At 39.2% G+C, this 24,509-nt stretch overlaps 2 protein-coding genes across 6 annotated transcripts in view; one reads left to right on the top strand and one right to left on the bottom strand.

Annotated features, from left to right (window-relative positions):
- The first annotated feature begins 1,949 nt into the window (after window positions 1–1,949).
- Window positions 1,950–11,693, top strand: LOC122563995 (protein ABHD15-like). The gene is made up of 2 exons (XM_043718407.2): window positions 1,950–2,817; window positions 10,615–11,693. The coding sequence occupies exons 1-2, from the start codon at window positions 2,048–2,050 to the stop codon at window positions 11,090–11,092; spliced, it is 1,248 nt and encodes a 415-aa protein (XP_043574342.2). The 5' UTR covers window positions 1,950–2,047; the 3' UTR covers window positions 11,093–11,693.
- A 4,885-nt stretch (window positions 11,694–16,578) lies between these two features.
- Window positions 16,579–24,509, bottom strand: part of taok1a (TAO kinase 1a) — a 178,193-nt gene continuing 170,262 nt past the window's right edge. For all 5 annotated transcript variants that reach the window (XM_087977314.1, XM_087977315.1, XM_043718405.2 and 2 more), the window contains exon 20: window positions 16,579–24,372. In XM_087977314.1, the coding sequence (XP_087833440.1) occupies window positions 23,911–24,372 (462 nt within the window). In that variant the 3' untranslated portion in view covers window positions 16,579–23,910. The remainder of the gene's footprint in view (window positions 24,373–24,509) is intronic.

The raw sequence follows: 24,509 nt of genomic DNA, 5'->3' as shown, positions 1-24,509 counted from the left end.
TAATTGAGGCATATGAGATACTAATGGGGATTTATAAAGTAGACATAGAACAGATGTTTCCTGTTGTGGGGCAATCTAGAATGAGATGTCATAGTATTAAGATAAAGGGAGGCAGATTTAAAACAGAGGAGGAGGAATTACTTCTTTCATAGTGTCATGAACCTTTGTAATTCACTACTCCAGATGCAGTGGACACTGGAACACTGATCAAATTCAAGAATATTGAGACAGGTACACAATCCTTTATCTGAAATCCTTGAGGCCAGTTGTTGTTCGGAATTCAGAATTTTTTGGATTCTGGAACAAATGACATTTTCACAGTGAAATTTTTAAAAGGTTATCTAAACAGCAGATGCACGTGTGAACAGTCCGAGCGCTGAGACACAATTGACACATGCCAGTGCTGGGCAACTCCTCCATGTCATGTCTGAGTGAAGTGGTTTGAGTGGGTGAGGAGTTGGGTCACCTGTTCGCTCGCCAAAATGAACTGCACACTTCATGAAAAAAATTTCGGTTTTTGGAGCTTTTCAGATTTTGGAATTTCAGATAAAGGATTGTGTACCTGTAATGAGTTGAAGGATTATGGAGAATGGGCAGTAAAATGGTGTTGAGGCAGAGATGAGGTCAGCCATGATACTATGAAATGGTGGAGTAGACTCCAGGGACTGAATAGTCTACACCTTCTCCTGGTTGTTAAACAAAAATAATATTGAGGTGAATCCTTGCTTTCAAAAGTGCACTGACTAATTATAAGATGGAGGAGAAATAAATACAATGCTACTATAAAGGATGAGGACAGAGATCACAGGACGTCAGGTTAAAGTCTAACAGGTTTATTTGAAATCACAAGCTTTCAGAGTGCTGCTCCTTCATTGGGTGAAGTGAGGAAGGAACTGCGCTCTGAAAGCTTGTGATTTCTAATCAACCTGTTGGACTATAACCTGGTGTCATGTGACTTCTGACTTTGTTCACCCCAGTCCAACACCAGTATCCCCAAATTATAAAGACTGAAGAAGTGAGGCTCTTGCACAGAGCTGGCATGGAATGGATGGGCCAAGTGGTCTGCTTCTATGGTGTAGCCATTCTGCTTTTATTCTAAAACCATCATCACCAGCAATCAAATTAAATGTGCATTCACATTGTTGCCTATTAATGGGGTATTGCTGTGCGCAATTGAGCTCGGGAATGTTTGGCTGAATTTCCAAAGTGATTGTCTGATTGAGGTCCCTTAGCACATTTCAAAAGAACGCGACACAAATGAAGGTTGATTTAAAGAGATTCCTACAGACAGATGATTCTGAAAGCGAAAGTTTTTTTTGGCGGGGAGGAGACACACTTTCCAAAGTAAAACTCGCACCGATCGAGAAGCTCGAGGGAAGAGGTCAAAAAGCCAAGAGGTGAACTGATGAGCTCTTGGCGATTTACATCCACATCTCCTACCGCCCCCCCCCCCCCCCCCCCCACACACACACACACACACACATATCCCTCCTCCATTCCCATCAAGACAGCTCTCCAAAAACAAACCAGCGATACGCAGTTTACACTCAAGATCCTAAAGACAGATTCTTCCCCCCCCCCCCCCCGCAAATTTGGATGAATTTACGCAGAGAAAAGGATAAAGAGAAAGAGTTGGAGTTCCGGACTTGGTTACAGTGTTCCGGAATGACTGCAGGTCATCCTAAGGCTGAAAGAACAAGTCACTACCAAGTTATCTTCGAAGAGGGGACTGAGGTGGAAGTTTGGACTGTTGGTGAATTCACCATTCTGAACTTATCTCTAGGGAATAGGTAAAAAATTTTGCAATCTTGGTGAGTTCATTAATCTGAATTGATCCTCCATGAGAACGGTGAAAGTTTGGACTGTGCACTCTTTGTGAATTTACTAATATAAACTGATCCTCCAGGAGAGAGGTGCAAGTTTGGACTGTGCACTCTTGGTGAGTTCACTAGTCTGAATTGATCTTCCAGGAGAGGGGTGGAAGTTTGGACTGTGTGCCGCACTCTGGCGGTTTCAGCTCTTGCCCCAGTTGGTGAAGGGGTGGGAAATGTTGATCTGGGACATTGCTGTCTGGTTATTGCTGGTCGCTTTGCTGCTCGGACTGTACTTCACCGTCACTTCAGCGACTCGGGAGGCAGACGAGGAGGACAGCGTGCCGCAGCTGATCTGCAAGCCTTCAGCTCTGGCCAGCTACCTGACACAGAACTGTAAGAGCTTCTGGCTGTTCCCGCGGGCGGGCTGGCCGCACCTGCAGAGCGTGTGCAGCGGCGTGTGGCCGGGAGCCGGGAGCCTGCACTTGGTGCGGGAGCACCTTCAGATGTCGGACGGGGGTGTGATCGCTCTGGACTGGGCTGTCCGCGGAGGGGGGGTGGGGGTGGTGGGAGACCGGGGCTCCCCCTCCCCGCTGCCTGTCCTGCTGGTGATCCCCAACAGCCTGGGGGCGGTGAGCGGTCACTGCCGCCGCCTGCTGCAGCTCGCCCTCCGCCGCGGCTACCGGCCCCTGCTCTTCAACCGGCGCCTCCACAACGGGGTGCCGCTCACCAGCCGCCGCCTGCTGCCCCTCGGGGACCCCTCGGACCTGCGGGAGGCCGTCAGCTACATCCGCTACAAGCACCCGCTCGCCCCTCTCTTCGCCGCCAGCGAGAGCACCGGCTCGGCCTTGCTGCTGTCCTACCTGGGCGAGTGCGGCTCCTCCAGCCACATAACGGCAGCCGCCTTCATCTCCCCCATCCTCCGGTGCCAGCAGTGGCTGGAGAATGGGCCGAACGGCCTCTACCGCTGGTTCATGTTGTGCTACCAGAAAACCAGCCTGAGCAGGTAGTTCCCGCACTGGGGGAAGGGGCGGGCGATTTCTCTAAAATCAGTTATGGACTGGAGAGGCAGTATTCCCTAAACTCTGGGATTTGGATGTGAACCAGTATTCCCTAAAGCCGTATTCCCAAAACTTTGGGATTGGAGGCAGTATTCCCTAAACTCTGGGATTGAAATGGGAGATGGTATTCCCTCAAGCCATATCCCCAAAAGTCTGGGGTTGGGATAGGAGGCAGTTTTCCCTAAATTCTGGGATTGGAATGGGAGGTGACATTTCCAAAATCCATATTCCCAAAACTCCAGGATTGGGAGGGGAGGCAGTATTCCCAAACTATGGAATTAGAACGTGGCAGGTTTCCCTGAACTCAAGCATTGGGATGGGAAGTGAGATTCACAAAAAATCAGGATTAGGTTGGCAGGTAGATTATACCTAAAGTTTGGGATTGGAATGTTAAGTAGGATCTTTAACATTTGGGATTGGTGTGGTCAGTGGGGTCCCCCTAAATTCAGAATTGGAATGGGAAGTGGGAATCTCCCAAAACTTTCAGCAAGAATTTTTTTCCCATTTATTCATTTGCTGGTGAGGCCAACATTTATTACATTTTAAAGTAAACAACACCATTCCCACCCACAGTAAGTCTACCAAAGATTAATCAGGGCATGGGTGACTGATGCTAGAAGAACTAGGAAATACTGAGGTGATGGTCTAGCAGCATTATCTCTGGACTGTTAATCTAGAGATCAAGATAATGTTCCAGGGACCTGAGTTCGAATACAACCATGGCATAAATGGAATTTGAATTCAGCAAAAAGTCTGGAATTAAGAGGCGATTGTCAGAAAACCCATCTAGTTCACTAATGTCCTTTAAGAGAAGGAAATGCCATCATTACCCAGTCTGGCCTACATGTGACTCCAGACCCACAGCAATGTATGGTTGACTTGTAACTGCCCTCTGGGTAATTAGGGATAGGCAATAAATGCTGCCTAGTCAGTGACACCTTCATTCCACAAGTGAACAAAAAAAACAGCCCAGGGATCCCCGACCCAACTTTCAAAAAAAGTCACCCACTCCTTACTATTTTAAGGTGAACAAATTAATTCCAGCGGCACAGTGGTTAGCACTGCTGCATCACAGCGCCAGGGTCCCAGGTTCGATTCCAGCCTTGGGTAACTATCTGTGTGGAGATTGCACATTCTCCCCGTGTCTGCGTGGGTTTCCTCTAAGTGTTCCGGTTTCCTCCCACAATCCAAAGATGTGCAGGTTAGGTGAATTGGCTATGCTAAAATTGCCCATGGTGGTAGGCGCATTAGTCAGAGGGAAGCGAGTCTGGGTGGGTTACTCTTCGGATGGTCGGGGTGGGCTGTAGGGCCTGCTTCCACACTGTTGGGGAATCTAATCTAAATGAAAGTAATGTAAATGTCCTTTCAGGGTTAACAAAAATCAAAATATCAGAGGAATCTTATCAAATTTAAATGTAAATTTCATTTTGTCTGTTTATGATGCTCTGCTCTGCCTCAATAGAATTGTTTACACCACGGCAGCAACAATAAACTAGCAACTAGCAAGTCAAAGCCCCAAGTAACAACTGCTTGCTGGCAGGAACACAGTCCTTGATGGCTGTTGAGTCTGGTTTCTCAGCAACATTGACAGGAAAACAAAACAGTAAGCCCAATGTTAGACAATTCAATAAAGTATCATTATCCACTTGAACTGTGACAAGGCAGTTCTAGAGATTAGTAAAGCTTTGCACTTTGATAGACATTTCAGTATAAACTGCCATATAACACCAGCTCATGGAAGCTTGTGGTGCTAGATAGTACCCCTACCTCTGGCCCAGATAATCTGGGTTCATATCCCACCCGCCTTTGAGATGTGTTATATATATCTGAACAGGTTGATGTTTAAAAAGTAATTTTATAACACTGTCTCAATTTGATTGCAGTGATTCACATAGACACTGTGCTGAAATCAACTTTGTTTTTGTAGAACTCATTCATGGGACCAGAGTGCCACTACCAAGCCTAATATTTGTTGTGCACCCCTAACTCTCGACAGGTGGTGGTAGTGGGCTAGGCAAAAGTGAGCACTGCAGATGCTGGAGATTAGAGTCAAGATTAGGGTGGTGCTGGAAGAGCAGCATCCGAGGAGCAGGAAAATCGACATTTCGGGCAGGAGCCCCTTTAAGCACAAAGTTAAAAATCGCACAACACCAGGTTATAGTCTAACAAGTTTATTTGAAAGTACTAGCTTTCAGACCATTGCTCCACAGCTACCTGATGAAGGAGCTGTTTCATAAGATACAGACAGAATTTATAGCAAAACATCACTTTCATACACCTGAAACGATATATTGAACAAACCTAGATTGCTGCTGACATCTTTTAGAACAGGCTGCAGGTTTTGGTTCATTAATATGCAAATCTCAGAACTTCTTTTAAGTCACATTCGAGATAACTTAAGGCTTTATTTATAAAAGAAGTGACATCTCAGCTCAGACAATGTAATAAAGGTAATAAGTAGGATTTTATAAAATGTTATATGGATTGACTGCCTTCAGATTGTGTGCTTTCTGAGCAAAATAGAACATATCTGCAAAAACAATTCTGCAAAGGCAAGATACACCTCATAGGCTTACATGTGCGTGAGTGCGAGTGCAATGAGAGATTGTGAGATTCTGACAGAGTATAAGCCTGTGAGGTGGGTGTGTGTGTGTGTGAGTGAGTGAGTGAATAGTGTAGTGGGGTCACTTGTATTGTGACATGAACCCAAGGTCCAAGTTGAGGCCATCCTCATGGGTCCAGAACCTGGCTATAGGTGACCTCACTACACTATACATTCTCTGACGCACAAAAACACACACTCTTACATGCTCACACACTCATGCAGACCCTGTCATACACGCTCTCTGACACACCCACCCTCTCATAGGCTTATACTCCGTCACACTCATGCGCGCACACACCGCAGATCCCTCTCATACCCACGCTGTCTCTCAAGCACACACATACACCCCCTACATTCTCTCTCACTCTCAGGCTTATACTCATATACAAACTCACATGTGCACTCTCTCTCTCTCTCTCTCTTCTCCTCCCCCCCCCCCCACCACATGTACACAGATACACACACAGTCTGAGGTGTATCTGCCTTTGCATAATTGTGATTGCAGATACATTCTATTTTGCTCAAAAAGTGCACAGTCTGCAGGCAGTCAATCCATGTAACATTTTATAAATTCCTACTTTGGAAGTAGAAGCAGTTTGACTCAAGATTGGGATACAGACAGATTCTAACCTCACACCTTTAATACATTGTCTGAGCAGAGATGTCAATTTTTTTTTATAAAACCTTAAGTTATGTCGATAATGTGACTTCAAAGTAGTTTTGGAATTTACATATTAATGAACTGAAACCTGCAAACCATTCTGAAAGATGAAAGACTTAACAGCAATCTAGGTTTGTTCAATATATCGTTTCAGTTGCATGACACTGATCTTTTGATATAAATTCTGTGTCTTATGATCCTGCACCACAGCTATCTGAAGAAAGAGCAGAACTCAAAGCTAGTGCTTCCAAATAAGCCTGTTGGACTGTAACCTAGTGTTGTGTGATTTTAAACTTTGTCCACCTCCACTTCTTTAAGCACTGCAGTCCTCGGTGCAGTTTAGGTGAGAATTTAGGCTTGTGACCAAATGAAGATGAAGGCAGGATGATAGATGTGTGGCTCAGAGGAGAACTTACAGGCTTGCTTCTCTGCACCCTGCCCTTCTAAATAGGAGGCTTTATGGGTTTGTCAAAGGGCTTTAGTGATTTATTAGCATGCTTCTTATAAATGGTACACCAGCGACTGCTGCTATGCTCTGTAGAAAGGCATAAACCTTTCCCTTAAAAGGGGTCTGTATTCAAGGGGCACAGTTTTAAGGTCAGGAACAGGTGGTTGAAAGGGGATTTGAGGATTTTTTCTTTCATCCTAGGGTAAATGGAAATCACTGCCTAAGAGGGTGGTATAAGCAGGTACCCTCAAGACACTCGAGGTATTTAGATAAGCTCTTAAAACACCACAGCTGCAGGCCAAGTGCTGGAAAATGAAATTAGAATATATAGGTACTTGCAGACCAGCATTGACACAGTGGGCCTTTTATCATGCTGTGGAAATGCTCTGACTCTAAGGTGGTGTGGGGGGGGGGGGGGGGGGGGGGGGAGTGGGGGGGGGAGAATGCCAATGAAGTGGATTGCTTTCTGCTCGATGGTGTTAAGCTGCTTGAGTGTGGGAATATTCCATTACACTCCTCACCTGTGCCTTGAAGATGGAGACGTTACTTGCCACAGAATTCCCAGCCTCCGACTGCTGTAGTACCCAGTATTTAAATGGCTGGTCCAGTTGAGAGGCGATGAATCAAAAGACATGAAAATTCATTGAAATTACTATACTCAGCATATCCTGTGAGAATATTGTGAAGAAATCTGAAGGGAACTACTTTTTTAAAATCATTTTTCATAAGTAATGTTACTAGTCTGTTCTTGTAGCCTTGTCTTCAGATGGGCCCATGTTATAAATTTGATTGCTCTTATGCATTCCATTGCATCTCTATTGAAGAGACTCATGTGCTTTTAGAACACAAAGTAAAATCCCACTTAGTTTTAAAACGCCAAGGCAGTTTTAAAATCTGAAGGCAGCAAAACTTTTGGGTAACCTACACAATCATTGAAATAACCCAAGTCCAATTCCATAATGAAATAAATACATACTTTACATGGAGGATAAATTATTTGTCCCTCCCTTTGGACAATGAGACAATGCTTCCTCAATGACTAATGAGTTAATTAAGGACATATTGAAAACTAGACAGGTGATTTCAAATATGTTCAAGGATTAATTCTGGACTAGGTTTTTTTTGGGCAGCTGGGTACAGAAATGGTTGGAACATTACACAACGATAGTATGTATCCATCAGAAAGTTGACATGCTGGTCAGTACAGCAAGCAATTAGGAAGGAAAATGATTTACAAGAATCTTAGAATAAAATAAAAATAAAGTCTTGCTGGAATTACTTAGGGCTCTGATGATACCACATTTGGTGTATTTCTGTACACCTTTGACCTTCTTACTCAAAGGAGAATATACTTGCCTTGGAAGGGGTGAAGCCAAGTGCTACCAGATTTATTCCTGAAATGACAAATTTTTCCAATGAAAAGAGATTGAGCAGAATGTTTCACTGCTGTCTGGAGTTTAGAAGAATGAGTGATTTTTTTTAAACTTATACATTCCTTAAAAGGGCTGGATGGCACATGCTGAAAAGTTATTTCCATTGGCTGTATAGTCAAAATTAGGAGTCACCATTTTTATCCTAAAATACTTTAGCCATTTAGAATTCAGATGACGAAAAATGTCTTAAAAAAAAACTGTAAATACTTAAATTAGTTAACTGCAGAAAGTTGTGGATAATCAGTGTTTCCATGCATTAAAGACTGAGATCAGTAAACCTTTAGATAATAAAGAAAGAGGGAACAGGTGAGAAAATAGAATTGATGTAAAAGTTCACACATGACCTTACTGAAAAGCAGAGGCAGCTTGATAGGAGTAGGCCTTAGAGTTTCTAATTATTACATCCATTGAATTAATATTGGACATGTTCTATAATAACCCACTTGACCCACTGACTACTCAAGCTGGGAAAGTGAAATTTAGCCTTTGAACCTTCGGCCCAAGATGTCAGTTCATTCTAAGCTGTAAACTAATATAATTCTGTTAAATGAACTGCAAGTTAAGGACCTTCTCTATAGCTCACTGAAGAAAAACACCAAATGTAACGTCTTCAGAAAGAACACTCCTGGAAAACAGATATACAAAATTACCTCAAATCCTTTGGTCACCAATTCCAATCTTTGCAATAGTTATATATTAACTCAAATAAATATGGAGTTGCAGGAATTTAAGACTGGTGAACTCTGTAATCTGACGCAGTTTGAGATAAACTCTGCTGAGAAACTTCATCCAGCTGAGAGATATGTAGTTACTAAAACAGTTGGAAGTTTTAGAAAACACACCCACATCTAAATATAATTTTTCTTTTGGTGGTTTAAAGAGAAATCTGCAGTTGAGCTCCACATTCGGGTTCAACTCACAAGTGAGCCTGGTTACTGTAATACATGAATGGAGAAAGTTCACTCGATGAAATATTAGATTCCGAGCACTATCCAAAGAACTGGAAGTACCTCTTATGCCAGAGCCAATGCTGCCCCCTCAAATAAGCAGCAGTTGGTTCTTGTTGATATAAAATGGTTGCTGTGTTTAAGCTGTCCCTTGTGACAGCTGCTGCATTTCAAAAGCAATAACTTGAACGTGAAATATCTTTGGTCACAATTGTAGGATGCTAGAAAAATTTTCAAATGAGAACGCATTTCCTACTAATATGTAAGAAGTTTATCACTGACTGGAGGCAGACAGTAGTAATATCTAGGTAAAAACAATGACTGCAGATGCTGGAAACCAGATTCTGAATCAATGGTGCTGGAAGAGCACAGCAATTCTGGCAGCATCCGAGGAGCTTCAGCAAAATCGACGTTTTGGGCAAAAGCCCTTCATCAGGAATAAAGGCAGAGAGCCTGAAGCGTGGAGAGATAAGCTAGGGGAGGGTGGGGGTGGGGAGAGAGTAGCATAGAGTACAATGGGTGAGTGGAGGAGATGAAGGTGATAGGTCAGGGAGGAGGGACTCAGTTAAAAGGAGCAGAGTGTACTCCAGACATTCAGTTTGTATCTTTTTCAAATGGTAAAAGCATCTGTGCACCCCCCCCCACCCACCCCCACAATCGCCTTGCCAAATATTGATCATTACGTACCTGGAAGAATTCACCAGTTTTAATCTCTGCCTAAGGACATGTGGTGCAGTAGTGGAGTCCCTGCCTCAGGATTCAAATCACACTTGTTTAGTGTCCAAACAAGTTGATTTTAAAATACTCTCCTGTACACCACCTTGACCTGGTATCTATACCTGTATTATATACCTGCATTAGCTGTGATAGTACTCTCACCTGAGTTAGAGGCTGTGGTCAAGTTCTGCTCTAGGACTTGAACTCAAAGCTACACTCCAGTACAGTACTTTTGTTCAGATGATATGTTTAAATTGAATCTACCATCTCAAATGAAAGCTAAAGATTCCTTTGCAATATTTTGAACTGCAAAGATGGTGTCCTGTGAATATTTATCCCCCAACCACCATCACAATTATAATTTGCTGTTAGCAGGAATAATGTGCTGTGCGCAAGTTGATTACTCCATTTCCAATTTAACGATAAGTCCACTTCAAAAGTATTTTATTGGCTGGAAGGGGCTTTGAGATGGCCTATACTTGTTAAAGGTACAGTATAAATACAAGTCATTATTTTTAACTTTACTCTGAAGTTTGGTTTTGCCTTGTTTTTGACTTAAATATTTGTCAAATATAATTTGGCTTTTGTAGAAGTGCCTCAGTTTTTCTAATCTTTCCCTGTAACCATGTACTTTGACACTTGAAATCAGATTCTTTACCATTGTTTCCATGGTTTAGAGGTTGCCCTCTGTCATGGTGGCCAAAACTGACTGTAGTAATGGAGTAACAACTGTTAAAGCAACTTATACAAAATTGGTGTGGTAATTTAGTATTCTGTTGGTTGTGTTTTCTGCTTATTCTCAGTTATTTGGTTTGGCACCCCACGACCCTTTCTAAATGGTCTCCATCTAAAATCATACACAGTCACAAAGTATCACAAAATGTATCGGTCTTTTCATGAATTTCACAGCTTTATTGCTCTATATTTCTAGATACGCCACTGCTCTTGGAGAAATGATAGATACAGAGAAGTTATTCAGAAGCTGCACTCTGAGAGAATTGGAGGAAGCATTGTTTTGTCAGTCAAAGCTCAATAGTTTGAGCTGGGCTTCCTATTGGGAGAAAAATGATCCATTAAGGGATGTGGATGAGGTTGCAGTCCCTCTTCTGTGCATCTGCAGCAAAGATGACCCATACAGAGGCAATCCAGAGGTTACATTGCCTTTTGAGTTATTTGAAACCAACCCCTATTTCTTCCTTTTGTTAACCAAGCATGGAGGACATTGTGGCTTTTTAAATAGCAGCTGTTCCTCATGGAGTCATGAAGCTGTATTGGAATACTTTAAATCAGTCAGTGATTTTTTTAGGACTGAAGAAAGGACAAAGCGTGTTTACAGAAGAAAAATGTCAATGGCGTCCCACAAAAGGAGGGGAGCTACTACTCACAAAAAAGAATGTTTATTCTCATAATATTCATGAGATTTTTAACTGGCAACAATAGTATACAAGATGAAATAAATTGTCTCTTTGGTTATCAATCCTTAAATATAAAGCAAATGATGAAGCATAGAATTATTAGATCCAATTTCTATACATATAAAATAGGTCTATTGTTTAGGTATTAGAATAGAGATATTGTTTAGGTATTAGAATGCCTATTTAATACATTTTAAATGCATTCTGTAAACATTTCAGAACTTATTTTTAAATTATAAACCATAAAATATAACATTAAGTGTGGAATACTTTTCAAAAGTATAAACAAATGTTAAGTTATACAACTGCTTTGCAAGATCAAAGCGATGTGTTTTATTTGTTAATGTACAAAAACAGAGTCATAGAGATGTACAGCATGGAAACAGACCGTGCCATGTCAAACTCGTCCATGCCGACCAGATATCCTAAATTAATCTAGTCCCATTTGCCAGCACTTGGCCCAAATCCCTTTAAACCCTTCCTATTCACATACCCATCCAAAAGCCTTTTAAATACAAATTAATTTTTGCTATACTAAACATTAAACTATTTTCTATTGTATACTGCTGTAGTTTACCCCAACCAAGATGCAAAAATCAAATTGTGCCATTTGACCACGAGGTAGGAGCAGAAGTAGGCCATTCAGCCCAGCTGTTCTATCATTGTGGAATCGTGGCTAATCTGATCATCTTCAATTCCAATTTCTTGTTCTTTCTCACAACCTTTGATTCCTTTTACTGTTTAACAATCTATATTTATATATCCACTCCTACAGCCCTCTGCTGTAAGAATTCCACAAACTCACTGCTCTCGGAAGAACTTCCTCCTCAGCTGTCTTAAATGGGCAGCCCTTAGCTGTGATTATGCCCTCTATTCCTAGACTCTGGCACAAGGAGAAATTTGAAATTAAAACTTGTTGAAATATTTTATTAAGGACTGATTAAGGGTCAGATTTTGATTTTAGTTGATGGTGAGATATGGGAAATATACAAATAATTTTCCCATTATTCATATTTACTGCTGTTTAAGAAAATGGAAGAAAAGATTAGGTGAAGTGAGTAGTGGTATGTCAATTGCATGTACCCCATTTTATCTTCACCCAGTGACAAATTATCCTAAAGTCCAAACTATCAGAACTAGGAGGGCCAAGAGAACTGTTAATTCATCTCTCTGCTTCCATGCGCTGATAGATATGCCTTGTACTCCCAGATTAATTTTCCATATTTCAACATTTATAATTTTCCCTTGTGTGCTTATTAACAGATTTTGCAGCCAAAGTACTGTTGCAAACCCTGTCTCTTATGGGATTTCCCATTTAAAGCAGAAATAATCAGTTGATCATTTTGAAACTATATCAAATTGGAAAGATGGCTTTTCTTGTTTCAATGAATGACCTTGGACATCAGCTAAATGCAACAGCATGATACACTTGGAGGTTAATTTACCATTAAATCATGCAAACATGTTGCCATTATGAATTAGGTTTTAGAACTATCCAACACCATCTTAATATCCAGCCTGGCAAAGCCTTGCCTTATGTTCTGAAGGCCGGTTAACATACTGTGGAAGGAAGATACAAGATAGATGTGTGATGTCCTTGTCCAGAGCAGAGACAATCCCAATACTCTTGGAAAACAGCCATTTGGCAAAAGTGTCTTACATTCTCAGGTTTCTGCATTCATTGCTCTTCAATAGTGAATTTTAAAAAAATCATTCAAAGGTTAGGCTATTGTCCATCTCTCATTTGCCCTGGAGATGGTAGTAGTCAGCTGTCTCCTAGAACGGCTTCAGAACTGTTCCCTGCAGTGTAGGGCCATCCAGAATGCTGTTAGGAGAGAGTTCCAGGATTTTAACCCCATGACAAAGGAATGGCAATATAGTTCCAATTCAGGATGGTGTATGGCATAGAGTGGAACTTGGTGGTGTTCCCATTCGTCAGCTGCTCTAGGTTATAGAGGTCACAGATTTCAAAGGTGCTATAGAAGCAGCCTTGGTCAATGACTGCGATGTGTCTTGTAGACAGCACACACTACTGCAACTGTATATTAGTGAGGGAGTAACATAGAAACACATAGCAACATAGAATATTGGAGCAGAAGTAGACCATTTGGTCTGTTGAGTCTGTTCTACCATTAAATATGATCATGGCTAATTATCCAAATTGGTACATTGATCCATTTAGTCCTACCAACTTTAGCTACAAATTTCTAGAAAGTCTTCAATATTATTGGCCTTGTTTGCCGTGGCAGAGAATTCCACAGGTTCACCACTCTCGGTGAAGAAATTTCTCATCTCTCTTAAAAAGCCTACCCGTTATCCTTAGACTGCGACACTTGGTTTTGGATTCCCTGTAATTGAGAACATTTGGCAATTGTCATTCTTTGGGGTGAGGTGATACAAGGTGTGTGATTTACATATATTTTAGGTTTGAATTTTGAACTACTTGCATTTGGGTTTTAATCTGTGTATGAATGAGTTCATTGATTATCTTAGCAGTATTATTTTGAAGCTGTGTTTTTATTAAACAATCCGGGTGAGAAAGAGGGACTTTCTGGAAAGTAATGGAGTTTTACTGGCATTAGGTGGAATTTATGGCCAAAGAACAAACAGCAAAGTGCTGGAAAACATGAGAGATTTACAGTTTATAACAGATGAAAAAAAAAGTGGGTGATTTGGTGATGGAGGAAAAAAAAATCAATTGTGTGTAACAGCACTTATGAATATAAAATAAGTGAAATCCTCCCTTCCAATATCATTTTGATTTTGACCCTCCCACTTGATGGTCTGCATTACCCTTAACAGGCTTTGCTTGTAAATTAATCAATTGGAAAACACAGGTGATTTACTGGTTGTAGTAATAGATGGAGGAAAAAACACAAATAATTTGGTGATTAGGAAAATAAAACCACTTTATATGCAGAAGTGTTCTTAATACAATTGAAAGTAGGAAAAATTATTTGTAGAGCTCTTGTGGCATAATCGTTGCATCTCGACCTGAGTCAGAGGCTCGGTTCAAGGCCCACCTGCTCCAGAGGTGTGTAATAATGTTGTTGAACAGATTAATTGGAAAAGTACCTCCAGTGACATAATCACAGATTGTAGATTCAAATCATTTATAAAATGTTTGATAGTGAAGTGCATTATACTGCTTCCAGTTAGAAGGATTGGGAGTCTATTTTAGCAGAGACACCCATAGCTTAGACAGTAGGTAGACATGTAAAAATGTCTCTTGAAGAAAGAAGATAGCTTCTCACTGTTAAGAAATAGGTTTCTTCAGTTTAAGGAGTTTAAAAATTCCAGACCAGAAGTGTTTGGTTAGAATCCTGAAGGGAATAATTAAAACTGAAATAGTCTAAGTTCTGTGAATATTTGAGGAGGCTATCAAATTCTCAAGACTGGGAATTAACAAAAGTTAAGCTAAACCTGGATGTGATAGTGAAGAGATTCTCTAGTGCTTCAGTATTAAAGAAGGAAGTTGTAGGGACATAAGATTGTATTTTAGCATGTTTCAAAATCTTTAAAATTGCATAATCTAAATAATTTGATTTATTCTATTTCATCTTCATTGCTCTTGCATAATAAACTCATCGATAAAACCTTGCATGCTTGTGTTTCAGTGAAAGACCACCTCGTTAAATTAGAAAGAAAACAATCTATCATGCCAGATTTCAGTCTGGAATCTGACTTGTCCAGTGAGATTATAACAAAAGATAGAGATCAACATTATCTCGAGTAAATAGTAAAATGATGGAATGAACAGCCTGAGCCTGATTCCTATGAAAGTGCTTCATTTTCTAGCACTAATGTCATTCATCCCTCTAAATATAAAATTCACATTTAAAAAGAAAGCATCCAGAATTGGTTATTTTCAGGGAGATCAAGCCTGCAATTTGTTTTCCTACATCTACAAGTTTACGTATGTACAAACACTGTACATTTATTGAAACTGAAAGAAGAATATTGTGAAACTTAAAAGGGTTCAGAAAAGATTTACAAGGATGTAGCCAGGGTTGGACGATTTGAACTATAGGGAGAGGCTACGACTGTTGTCCCTGGAGCGTTGGCGGCTGAGGGGTGACCTTATAGAGGTTTATAAAATTATGAGGGCATGGATAGGGTAAATAGACAAGGTCTTTTCTCTGGGGTGGAGGAGTCCAGAACTAGAGGGCATAGTTTTAGGGTGAGAGGGGAAAGATACAGAAGAGACCCAAGGGGCAACTTTTTCCACACAGAGGGTGGTGTTTGTGTGGAATGGGCTTCCAGAGGAAGTGGTGGAGGCTAAGTACAATTGCAGCATTTAAAAGGCATCTGAATGGATATATGAATAGGAAGGGCTTGGAGGGAAATGGACCGGATGCTGGCAGGTGGGACTAGATTGGGTTGGGATATCTGGTTGGCATGGACGAGTTGAACCGAAGGGCCTGTTTCCGTGCTGTACATCTCTATGACTCTAAATGAGATAAAGATTCAAGCCCTGTAGTTTACAATAGATGGTGTCCAAACAAATCAACACTTGTAAATAATGAGAGAAATTCCAACACCCAAGGCACATCTCATTTCTGTAAATTAAAATGAATATTCAGATGTGAACAAAAATCCCCAAAAGCGAGGGTGTACATTTTAAAAACAAAGTCAAACTGGTATTCAAAAAAATGTAATACTAAATTGTCTTCATTAATTAGATAATGGAAAATTGGCCAACTTAAAAGTTCTGAAATGTACTTAATTGATTCAAAATTAAAATCTCACAACACCAGGTTATAGTCCAACAGGTTTAATTGGAAGCACACGAGCTTCCGGAGCGATGCTCCTTCATCAGGTGATAGTGGAGGGCTCAATCGTAACAGAATTTATAGCAAAGATTTGCAGTGTGATGTAACTGAAATTATACATTGAAAAACTGATTGTCTGTTAAAATACAGTGATAGTTTCACTTCTTTCATGTGTAAATCACAAAACGTTTTTTTAAAAAGTTACATTCTTGGGTTAGCTGTTAACAATGGTGATTTATTGTCTAGCTATCACCATTGTTAACAGCTAACCAGAGAATGCAACTTTTTAAAAAAAAGTTTTGTGATTTACACATGAAAGAAGTGAAACTATCACTGTATTCTAACAGATGAAAGGCTTAACAGACAATGTATAATTTCAGTTACGTCAGACTGCAAATTTTTGCTATAAAGTGTGTGTTAGGATTGAACCCTCCACTATCACCTCATGAAGGAGTGCCACTCCGAAAGCTAATGCTTCCAATTAAACCTGTTGGACGAAAACCTGGTGTTGTGTGATTTTTAACTTTGTACACCCCAGTCCAACACTGGCATCTCCAAATCTTAATTGATTCAATTAGTGATATCAGCATGGTTACATTTATATCAGATCAAACACAATCAAATGATGTAGGTTTCTGAATCATAAAGAATTCATAAGTTTACAACATAGCCATCTGAAATAACATAAATGAGCAAAAGTACACAAGCTGTACTAAAATTATTTTATTACAGTTGATTTTAACATCTCCTTTGTAACAATACAAAGGATAATTACAAACAAAATATTACATATGACCCTATTCTCTTTCTCTGACACTTGGTAACAGCTTAACTTCACAATCTATACAATTAATACAGGTTATATGAGCTAATGTATGTTGAACCAGAAGTTACCAGAATACTGACATTTTTACTGTACAATTTTTAAAAGAATACCAGTAAATGAAGGAACTTATTGGTAACCGGCTATCAACGACTGGAATAACATATTTCTAAAAAAATGATTAAAGTAAATTTGGTTGTTAAAATTTATAATTCAGATTCTTCTACCATATATGTGCAAATAAAATCAGAATTATGCCGAGAACATAAGAAGTCCAAAATAGAATAGAAATGTAAAGAGATAAAGTTGAATAAGCTCAAACACGCTGTCTGATTTGTTAAAACCAGCCAGTTGCTCTAGGTTAGATTAGGTTATACATTCATGATGTGTTGTTTTCACCCCATGTGATTAGTGTTAAAACATTTTTAATGTTTATGTTAGAAATCTCAAGTTTTTGTCACAATTCCTGCAAGCTATTTAAAATGTACAATATTAACATTTCTCACAGTCCCTCATTCATTACTAATGCACATTAAACTATTTTTTGTTGCATACTAAAACAAAAGGGATTCTGATAGCGTAGTTAGTAATGAACATCTGTATTTTAGTACAAATACCCTCTCTTCAAGTACTGTGCGGGTTTAGTGGTTTTCTTTAACCCTTTACACCATATAAATATCCTAATGCAAAGAAATTGTTAATAAAATTATGCATTTACAAGATGTCAAGTCATTAGGCCATCTTTCATTATATGCACTATTATACTTTTAAAAATGGAACTGCATTAATTTATCAGAATCCCCAGTAAGAGTTGTGATTTTTGTTTGTTCAGAGCCAGCGACAACTACAGCAAGAGAAAAGGGATTTTTTATAACTAAGAACATTAGATTACCTTACCAAACAGTATGTAGTCATTCCCTACCTCAATGATGGGTAAGCTCAGTACTACACGTTAACAGATTACTACGATACCATAATAACCTACTGTTGAATATTCCACAGATTTTAGCGCTAGGTTGATCTTTGTGAGCTCCCTTTCTGCCAGTCCTGACTGTTTGGCAGCAATGTCCAATCATTGTTTTAACAGTGAACCTAGATAAAGAGCATTCCAGAGTTTAAGCAAAAGCTTATTTGGAGAGAAAGCTGTGCAACATCCCTGGATTAAACAACAAATTATTATATATAGATACACATTTTTGTTTGTTCACTTCCCAAATCTACTTAATATTATTTTTGACTGTTCAACTTCATGATGCCCTCATCTTGAATGCAACTTATCCTTAGCCATATTGTCAAGTACTAAGCCACATATGGCTAAATGGGAATCCCTTTGTGACTATTTGGTTTTTGATTAGAAATTAAAAGTAATACATACTGAGCATATCATCCCAATGTTCATTTGCACTATGTGGGATATTTAACTTTTCATAATCTGCACTGTATAGGTACATGGCAGGCATTTTCCACTAATCAGGGCATTTGGCTGAACTGGTTTCACTGCCACTAGTGATTTCAATTAGACAACACTGATCTACAGAATCATTCTGAACCTTGATGCAATTTTGTTTTTACATTCAATAGCTATGTAGGGAGCGATATAATGCTTCCACCCAAGAATTTAAATGAAAATCAACACAACTAATCTCAAACAATGCAGAATGATGATACAGAAATACAGCAGGTCTGGCAGCATCTAGTGATATAAAACAGAGTTAATATTTCGACTCCAGTGACTCTTCAAAACTGAAGATTGCTGGGGAAGGGTGGAATCTACTGAAAACAAAGAATGCTGGACATCGCAGGTCAGGCAGCATCTATGGAGAGAATGTATGTTCACGTTAAATCCAGATGACTGTTCACCAAAGCACTAAAGAAGATTCATCTAGACTTGAAACATTAGCTTGCTTTCTCTCCATTGATGCTGCCTAACCTGCCGTGATCTCCAGGATTTGTTGTTTTCAGTACAGTTTCCAGCATGTGCAGTAATTTACTCCTAAAGGTGGAATCGGGGCAGGGGGAATAGAGTACACAGCCATGATGCCAAAAGACAGAAGAGTGAAGAAACAAAGAGGCAGAAAACTGCAAGATGGAGACATCAGGGCAGCACCTTCTCTCTCTCTCTCTCTGCACAACCAGGGTCAAAAGAAGTCACAGACTCCAAGCAAGCAATGCGGCCTTGAGAGGATGCTAAGCAGAGAAGAGTCGCAGCTTGTGGAACCCCATATTTCCTAACCAGACCTTACATAATTGAAGGGATTTATAAACTGTTTGGTAATTTATCATAAGAACCTTTAGCATCAGTTCTGCCGTATGGAGATTCAAAACATTCAACATACTGTTATTCATAAAGCTGAAATCTTGATTACATTATTCATCATCCTTCAATGTGGTTCATAAAGAAAATCCCAGATCTTCAACTGTAAATGAGTTTGATTGTGACCAGTAAAGCTGAATGCCCTTTAGACGGTTGGAAAAACCTTGCAGATGTGCTCTGTCTCTCTAGGCACATCACCATGCATTCAACTTTTACCCAACCCCACACACACACACACACACACTCCTCGCTCCCACCCCTCAACCAAAGACTCATTGGACTTGAAACATTAACTGCTTTTCTTTCTACAGATGCTGCCAGACCTGTGTTTCTCCAGCGCACACTTTTTGTTTCAGATTTCCAGCAACTGCAGTTGTCTTTATATTACTGCAAATAAATGGTGAAGTCACTTTTGTAAACTGTACTGTTACGATGCTACTTCACAATATAGCATTAATTGGCAACTATATTGTCTCATCAAAAAATGCCAAAGTTAATTATACAATGCAATACTGTAGACATTTTTGATTAATATTTTTCTTGAAACAAATGTACATAGTAATTTGACTTTAATGGTAAACTCTTCTCTTTGTACTCAATGACTTCATGGGATTCAACACTAGATATCATCCTGCCTTCTCCTAAAATGTGCTTTATTACTTTGCAGGATTCCTACATGAGGGTGGAATAATCTAATGAAGTGCATTTTTCTCTTAGTAGATGCATCTACATAGTTAATGGAGGAGAGTTAACCAGAAAGAATTCAGTCTTTTTACCTGTTTCCCCCCCCATGTAGCAGCCACCTGAACAGTTGGTTTGGATTAGAAAATTGAAGAATTATACTTGAATTTAAAACTGCACTTTAGCAGTCAGACCATGCTTTATGCAAACTAATTAAAAATGAAACAAAAAACAAAGCCAGATAATTAATGTTTTCACCTGCCAAATAGAACTCCAACTGGATTACAGATTAGACTCTCACTAACTCGTGTGTGTACTGGAAAAAGCTTTTTTTTCTTTGCAAATCTACTTAACTCAGTGTTACATGTTAATGCAAATCATTAACCACCAAACCACACTGTTCTAACAAGTCTAAGTTCCAAAGTAAAACTAGGGAGCACCTTGTATCACTACTCATCTCACTATATGCAGTGACTGACAGTACATTTCTTTCATTCAGGAAGACATGAATACTTTCATATGGACTTAAATAAATTCTTGGCATCTCCTCCATTTTCAACTCTTTCAAATGTCACCTAGGTGTGAAAAATGGTTTTCCACAGCCTTAACATCAAATATGGTGAGTACCGTAACTAGAAAACATACTTTTCAGTCAATTTCCTGTGGTTGAGTTGCATATTCAGGCTAATGGCACAAGTGGTCAGGTACCTACTGAGCAGTCAGGAAGAGTTACTAAATGGAAGCAAAGTTAGAACACACAAGATTGACAGAAGGAGCAGTAGGGATTGATATTTTCTTTCTTTTGTATTTCATACTAAAATGGTACTTAGAACAATTTTTAATACAAACATTACATAAGATGGAGGCAACCTACATGCTCAGAATTACCCAATAAATACCATAAGGTTGTTGAGACACATTTGAACTATAACTAGATATCCTCCTTCCCCCTCACTCATGTGGCATCTTATATATAAAATGAATGTCAAATGTATAAATTGTTCAGCAATTAAGATTTAGAATTGGTTTTCAATTATACAGAGCAGCAATCAGAATCTCATTTAAAGGGTGCAGCATTCCTCATTGCTGACATTCACTCTTTTCTAATAGCACTCGTGGAATCCAAAACATTCCCACTCATTGCACATAATGAATTTCACTGAATAGTGTTCATTTTCCACCAATTTTTGCTCACTGTTTAAGTTTTGAATTTTTGTTCCATATGCAGAGATGAATGATAGAGAAAATGGAATCTTTACTCTTGTTGCTCTCAGTGTGCTAATTATTGTGTGATGGCTCAGGGTGCTGAATTTTAACATGCTGCATGATGCAATGGCAGGTTACCAATTAACCTCTCCCCAAGGTCAATTTCCAATCTGCGTGGTATAACCAGGGAGTCTTAAGTAGGAACCATGTATTTCTAGCTTGGGAAGGGAAAATACAGCTAAATAGGAGTAGAATCCTTGGGCACACTCTCATGAATACCTAGAAGCTGGTCATAGCAACACTGATCGAGGTATTTTGCAGATCATGTAGCTAACTTTGTACAACAGATTCTCAGGATTTGCATCATCAAAAGTAAAAATGAACATTTACAGAGCCTTATATAGTCCATTTTTAAAAATGAGACACTAAATTTATTAAAAAATAGAAGCTACTAATAAATTAGAGGAATTATGTAACAGATTCTAAAACAAAATGACATTAAAAATGTAATTTTAAATGACTAAACTGTCACCAACTCCAATTCACAAATAAAACATTCTCAGTTTTAAACATCAGTAGCTATAAGCCAATAAGTCTGTGATAAAGTAGCAAGCTCTGCTTTAGATCACTGTTGCCTAAGTGATTTTTGTATGTCATCTTTAACAATGTAAGAACAGAAGAAACTCTGGAATAATAACTCACTGATGTTGTCCAATAAAATATGCATGCAAAGTCAGTTAATCACGATCTTAGCGAACCAACAAAAATACTTCAATCAGTAAGGTTCACACCAGACTGCTTGATCTCAAATATCAAAGTAGACAACATTTATGATCTGTTATGATCTAAGCAATGTTGACTACAAATCTGAAATTTTGAAATAAGAATTTCCATGAGCAAACATTATCCAAGCAGCTGCTTAAAAAAAAATCACTGTACCATTGCTTAAGTGCAAGTTGAAAAATGCGCCGTTCTCAGCACTTGGTTCTCCTGACATTCTTTTAATAATTTAGAATTGCTTAGAGTGCAGGCAACACTTTATTGGGCATGAATTTCTAGTATTAAAATTATAACCAAGGAAACAAACAAACCAATCACATGGCGTCAGATGGGAGGGAAAATTCAAACTGTGCCAAAGTAACGGTGAAGTTAAAGGTGTGAAAACACTTAACTAGTCTTCCCTCTTACCAATATTGATAATTTTGGCAAAAGAAATGACAACTAAATGTAAGTGATGAGTTGCACAATGTCGCATGAAATAACAAACTAGATTATTGGCAAGATTTAATGCCATTTCACCATAAGTTTTACACCAGAAGTAGTTCTTATGTGAAATGCAGTATATACAAGGAATTGTTTTACTGCCCAGTCAGTCAGCACTGTAAGGAAGGGAAGCAAGCATAGCTTTCAGATGTATTTTCTTGTCTGTATAACACATTTAAGACTTGTTACATTATACTACAGTGTAGTAATAGTGATACATAGAAAGCTAAAAAGTCATAGGCATGCTCACTGGTGCTAATAATGGCACTAAGTTCTTGTTTTTAGTTGACAGAACCTAAATTCAGTATAAAAAGAGTCAGGAACTAGGCCGGCAGCTCAGCAATTCCAATTTACTACATATTTACAGATACATACATTCTTCAATTTAAAAACAAACTTTTCCGATGTAACCTGAATTTTAGGGAAGCGTTTTACTTACTGCAGTGTTCTTTCTGAAGGGACAATAATGTTCACAGTATAGTGGCAATAGATTATTGTACAACTCATAGACCACGCACAATGTAAAGTCCTTATTGAAATGTGCCAAAAGTCAGAACACATTGTACAACAGCCTATTACAAAAACACTCTAACTTTTACTTATTAAAAAATAAAATTATACTATCTGTGTAATTTAAAAATAGTGTTCTGTATCGAAACCGTTTTAAGAACAATATATGTGGTTTCTATCGGTAATGGTAATGTACTGTTAATTTTAATATGTAGAGTTTAAAACTGCTTTCTATGGTAGTTTGTAAACACCTTAAATTTGGAGCATGTTTACTATGATGCAGTTACACCATTTTGGAGCCACATAGCATGCTCAATAGGTGGTGGGAAGATTTGCAAAAAGAAAAATGTTGTACACAATGAATAAATCTGAAAATTATGAAGTGGGGGAAATCAAAACAATTAGCAAAAGGCAGTCTTTCTTTAATCTATTATTTGGCGAATTACTTATGGCATCATTGTTATGCATTAGTTAACATTAATATTCCTCATTAACTAGTTCCATACTCTAGACATGTTAGTGGCTAAATAATTCACAGATAATGTAGCAAAGGGTTAATGCCAGATGAGTAACTGACCAGTAAACAAATACAGGTTTGTGGCTGTACATAAATACCAAATGCTTGTACCAGACTTTAATTCGGTCCCACTTCAAATCAGCCCAACTTCCAGTCTGTTCACTATATACTTTTTCTGCCCAAGAAATAGAATCTAAACTTCTTTTTCCATATAATACCTACTTCAGCAGATAAATGCCTCAGGCAAACAAATATAACGTCAGTTAGCAGCTGGTGAAATTACTGGTTCAGCCCTTGAAAAAGTATGTGTCTGATGGCCAGCAGAAGTAAATGGCAACCAGAAGTATTTTTTTAAATGAAGAAAATTCCCAATACCACCACCTTGAAACATATACTGCTAAATGACGACAAGAAATGGGATGTAATGGTGCCACAATGCCACCAACTGGAGAGAACAAGGCTCAGCAAGAATTATCTTTTGGTCTTCCTTTACATTTTTTTTTCAAGGGCTGATCAAACAGATAATGTATGATGTGTTGACAAAAGAAAAAAATCTGTATTAACATAAAAGATGTGTTTTCCTGAAAGGCTAGACAAACATGCCCACACTCTTAATCCCAACCGCAGTACCAATAGAAAGCTTTCAAAATGATGCATAATGGGCGGTTTTTGCAGAGCATTGAGGCAAGACAGCAGTTATACAACTGTTCCCCCAACCTATTAAAATTACGTGTAAGACATGTGTGAACCATTTGAAATTTGCGATGTGACACTTGTGCTCCTGCTCATGCCTTGCTCCGATCTGCCTCCGGAAGCTGTTCGTCTGAGAGCTTGGGGACTGTTGCGGACCCCCACACCACCTCCTCTGGGCACAGCAACAACAGGGCCAGCTGGATGTCCCCAAGGTTGGGATCCACCTGACATAGGGTGACCCCAGGCTGGAGGGTGGCCACCCATGGGGTGACCCCAGTGATGCCCTGCTCCTCCAGAAGGGTGATGAGACCAACTGGTAGCGCCAGGGTAACTATGGCTAAAAGCCTCTGGAGACAGATTAGAAAGGACCATGTTGCTAAAGCCAAGTCTCATGCTTTCAGAGTCAAAAGCCTCTATTTCTCGGGCTTGACGTTCCAGTAAGCTTCGTATTCTCTCAGTGCGTTCATTCTGTAGTGCCAACATCTCCTCCTCAATCTAAAATGGAAAATACAAATGGGAGATATGAAACCACAATCAGTTTACTAATTTACAAAGACTGATGATAAATCCTCTGCACATTATTTTACAAAATACTGTAAAACTTTTTCCAAATATTGCTTGCAAATTGTTTC

The sequence above is a fragment of the Chiloscyllium plagiosum genome, unplaced genomic scaffold (assembly GCF_037043375.1).
Source record: "Chiloscyllium plagiosum isolate Xiang-an unplaced genomic scaffold, Cpla_swu_hap1 HiC_scaffold_31, whole genome shotgun sequence".
Lineage (NCBI taxonomy): Eukaryota > Metazoa > Chordata > Chondrichthyes > Orectolobiformes > Hemiscylliidae > Chiloscyllium > Chiloscyllium plagiosum.
Note: the sequence above shows the minus strand (reverse complement) of the source record. Positions and strands in the feature narration are given on the sequence as shown.